Source organism: Quercus lobata, chromosome 4 (assembly GCF_001633185.2).
Source record: "Quercus lobata isolate SW786 chromosome 4, ValleyOak3.0 Primary Assembly, whole genome shotgun sequence".
Classification (NCBI taxonomy): Eukaryota; Viridiplantae; Streptophyta; class Magnoliopsida; order Fagales; family Fagaceae; genus Quercus; species Quercus lobata.
Genome location: NC_044907.1, coordinates 11,996,910 through 12,001,557, shown reverse-complemented (window position 1 = coordinate 12,001,557; position 4,648 = coordinate 11,996,910). Strand labels below are relative to the sequence as shown.

Here is a 4,648-nt window from a genome sequence, read left to right as displayed (position 1 = left end):
AATATGACAAAATGTAACTCTATGGTGGCTTAATTCTATACAAGTTGTAATTAAGAAAAATAGAATATGAAAATGAAGCCACAATACTAGTGATGCCCATGTAGAAGGTTGACTAGGGCATAGGCTATGATGCGCATGTTAGAAAGGGCCAATGATAAAGATGTAAGAGGACAAGTTGCAACTTTCAAGAGCTTATTAATTGTCCCAACTCCTAACTCCCAAAGTCCAAACAAATCAATAATTTCTATATCCAAGTATGCTAGGCCTGTCCACAGGTCGGTCCAAGTTGGGTTTGTCCCTAACTCGGAACCAACCCGATCAGTTCGGGTCTCTCATTTTTGGATGCGCTATTGACCGGTGAAAGGAGTCGGTTCCTATAAGCACATTGAATGTCCTTTTGCTCGCAATATGACAAAATGTAACTCTATGGTGGCTTAATTCTATACAAGTTGTAATTAAGAAAAGTAGAATATGAAAATGAAGCAATAATACAGGTGATGCCTATGTAGAAGGTTGACTAGGGCATAGGCTATGATGCGCATGTTAGAAAGGGCCGATGATAAAGATGTAAGAGGACGAGCTGCAACTTTCAAGAGCTTATTAATTGTCCCAACTCCTAACTCCCAAAGTCCAAACAACCCAACTCCTAACTCCCAAAGTCCAAACAAATCAATAATTTCTATATCCAAGTATGCTAGGCCTGTCCACAGGTCGGTCCAATTTGGGTTTGTCCCTAACTTGGAACCGACCCGATCAGTTCGGGTCTCTCATTTTTGGATGCGCTATTGACCGGTGAAAGGAGTCGGTTCCTATAAGCACATTGAATGTCCTTTTGCTCGCAATATGACAAAATGTAACTCTATGGTGGCTTAATTCTATACAAGTTGTAATTAAGAAAAGTAGAATATGAAAATGAAGCAATAATACAGGTGATGCCTATGTAGAAGGTTGACTAGGGCATAGGCTATGATGCGCATGTTAGAAAGGGCCGATGATAAAGATGTAAGAGGACGAGCTGCAACTTTCAAGAGCTTATTAATTGTCCCAACTCCTAACTCCCAAAGTCCAAACAACCCAACTCCTAACTCCCAAAGTCCAAACAAATCAATAATTTCTATATCCAAGTATGCTAGGCCTGTCCACAGGTCGGTCCAATTTGGGTTTGTCCCTAACTTGGAACCGACCCGATCAGTTCGGGTCTCTCATTTTTGGATCCGCTACTGACCAGTGAAAAGAGTCGGTTCTGGTGGTCAGACCTTCTTGGATACCGGTCGGTTCTCAGTCGGAGTTGCTATTTTCGAAACTATGTCAAATTTTGCTGAAATCCACCAAATTTGGTTGAGATTGGGTCGAATTTGCCAAGATCTGTCTGGATCTTGAAGCAATCTTGGTGGATCTCAACGAGATCTTACCGGATCTCAATGAGATCTTGATGGATTTCAAAGAGATCAGGCTGAATCTCGATGAGATCTCGCCGAATCTCGATGAGATCTCGCCAGATCTCAACAAGATCTCGGTGGATCTCAAAGAGATAAGGCCAAATCTTGACTAATCGGACTAAACGATTGGCAAAACACTCCCATTGGTGGAGAACAACTACTTTTGTGGTGTAAATACGATCAGATTGGTTGAAAATCGGTTTTTCATGCTCAAACCCATCCACCGACTTGTAAGTATTGGGTTTTGGGGGCGAAGGCTCACCGTCAACTGTCACTAGCGTCGGGTCGGCTGGTTTTTGGGCCGGGTTGGTCAAGTACGGGGTTTGGTTGGACACCTCTAAAGTATGCAATCTAAGCGAACTTAGTTCTCACGACGGCTAAGTAGTTTTTTCTTTTTTTTTGATGACCAAAAATTTATGGTTCCTAGGCCGTGGTCGATACTTTTTCCCAAATGGATTTGGAAAATCCAATCTTCTATGGTTTTGGTAGGATTTTTTTAAACCTTTTCAATTGGATCTTAAAGAAAAAGGCCAAATTTTTGTACTATTCTCCTATTATTCTATTTTATTTCAACATCCCATTTCAATTTCCTTTCATTCTTCTTTGAGCACGACCTCCATTAATTTTAAGAAATTTAGTTCTATAAGTGAAGTTAGTTTCATTTCTAAACATTTTATACAACATTGTGATAAGCAAGTGGCAATTTTTAGAATATACATATATATATATATATATATATATATCTCTCTCTCTATATATATATATATTCTATAGGAAAACCCATTGTTGGTGTATTTTATTGTTTAGGGATAAGGGAATAGATTCATCTGAGAGATGTGGATAGATTTGGGTTGCAATGCATTGTATTGAAAATTGGCATTTTTTAGAAATGAATATGTAATGCCTGTAAAAGTACTGTTCGTTTATATCTCAAAACTGATTCTGAAAAAAAAAAAAAAAAAAAAAAAAACCTAAGATTATATCTCAAAACTAATTTTCAATCCCTCCTCATGTTATGCCACAATCTGAACTTCGTTTGGTTGAATTTAAGGCTAGGAGGCTGTTACTTAAGTCAAGTATTAATTTCCGTCAGCTCAAGTAATACTCTTGCAGACTTTAAGAAGACACTCCTCATGTTATGCCACAATCTGCATGAACTTCGTTTGGTTGAATTTAAGGCTAGGAGGCTGTTACTTAAGTCAAGTATTAATTTCCGTCAGCTCAAGTAATACTCTTGCAATCTTGCTTGACTTTAAGAAGACAAAGTTTTTTTTTTTTTTTGAGGAACTTTAAGAACACAAAGTTGAAAGTTCATTATAAGGATTAATCAGGAAGCGGGATGCTTGAAACTTGTTGGATTCCTTATTTTGTACTATTTTAATACAACTTTTATAAAACAATTATAAAATTAATTAAAAAAATCAGTTATATTTTACCTTTCCTATAAACTTGTTTTAAAAGTTTTTTTTTTTAAACGAAAGCTTTTATGACATTTGTTAACAAAATCTTATTTATAATATGAGTTTTCAATTAATTTGCAAGACTAAATTATACAATATTACAATCCCATCTTTCTTTGTTTTTTATTTTTTGGCATTAATCCCATCTTTCTTCTAACTTAATTCTATTATCTATAAGATAAGATATAATATATTATTATGTTTAAACTTGATTTACTAATAAAATAGACTTTAAACTCTATTTTATTTTTATTTTTTGTAATTTATAGAATCAGTATAAACTTGATTCGGTAGCAATATATATACCAATATTAAAAATATATAATTTTTTTTTCTTTTTTTTTTCATCCCGAGTTAAATTCCAACGGGATATTGTCTAAATAATCATTTCTAAGATTGAATTATAACATTATAGCATCTTAGATTTAACGAACTCATTCATACGAAGTCCTGGTCAAACACCAAAAAAAAAAAAAAAAAAAATGAAGCTCATTCATACGAGGTCGGACCTACCCAACAACCTTACTCCATTCAAGCGGTGGACCTCCGTTACTTACTGCTTCTATAAATTGCAGGGGAGGCCTTATCCAATACCCATGTACCGTAGCCTATCTTCTCTCTCTCTCTCTTTCTTCATAGCTAGTGTAAAAAAGTTAAGGATGAAGAAAGCTTCATATGTTGTACTCTGTGCAATGGCGGTGGTAGCCATGCTTCTATTTGAAGCACCACTGATGGCAAAGGCAGTGACATGCAGTCCCTTGCAGCTGAGTTCATGCATAGCGGCCATCACATCTTCAGCACCACCATCTAGCACTTGTTGCACCAAGCTGAGGGAGCAGAGGCCATGCCTTTGTGGGTACCTCAAAGATCCAAATCTCAGGCAGTATGTTAACTCTCCTGGTGCCAGAAAGGTCGCTAGTACTTGTGGTGTTCCCTTCCCTAGTTGTTAGGTTATAATTATTATGCATCTTTAAAGTGATTGTACTGGAATACTCAAAAAAAAAAAAAAAAGTGATTGTACTGGAAATATCCATATCCTATAGGAGTAATTCTCGTGGTAAAAATCAATGATGAATAATGTGAATGTTGTTCACAAGTACTAGTAAAATATAATCAATGAATAAACTTCGTACTATAATGAATTTTATCCTATTCTCTCTCTCTGTCATGGGTATGAGTGTGATTATAACATATAATATTTTAATTTATAAATACGTTTGGTTTCACCGCTTCAGAAATATTCAAAGCATTTGTTCTTGGAGACGAGAATTAATTGGTTCCCCCTTTTCTCCATTTTCTTTCCAATCAATGATTAACCACAATTCTTCATACCCCCCCCCAAAAAAAAAAAAAAAATGATTAAACCACAAACCTTAAGCCCACTAAAATCTAAATGCTGATGATGCGAAGCAGCACCATTGCAAGTTAATGAGCTCAATAATTGCAGCAGGATGCTTCAGTGTCAGAATGTTATTACGAGTCACGACTTTGATTTTCAAAATGGACGTGTCAGAGTGATAGAGGTCAACTCGTGGGAAGGAAGGGCTGGTAGAATGGGCAGAGAGTGAAAGGAAAATATCTGAACTAATAAGTGACAATAGAAATTAGGAAGAGAGACATATTATCATGGGCGGGGCCATGTTGAAGGGTGGGGGGCCCCAAAATTTTGAAATTAAAAAAAAAAAAAAAAATATATATATATATATATATAAAATTATTTTAATGTTTTCAAAATTTAGTTTACAAAAA

The 4,648-nt window shown here is 35.8% G+C and overlaps 1 protein-coding gene across 1 annotated transcript; it reads left to right on the top strand.

Moving 5' to 3' along the window:
* The first annotated feature begins 3,489 nt into the window (after positions 1-3,489).
* LOC115987283 (non-specific lipid-transfer protein 2-like) lies at positions 3,490-4,046 on the top strand. Its single transcript, XM_031110797.1, has 2 exons — positions 3,490-3,874; positions 3,911-4,046. Exon 1 carries the CDS (start codon positions 3,496-3,498, stop codon positions 3,847-3,849), a length of 354 nt encoding a protein of 117 aa, XP_030966657.1. The 5' UTR covers positions 3,490-3,495; the 3' UTR covers positions 3,850-3,874; positions 3,911-4,046.
* The last annotated feature ends 602 nt before the right edge of the window (positions 4,047-4,648 follow it).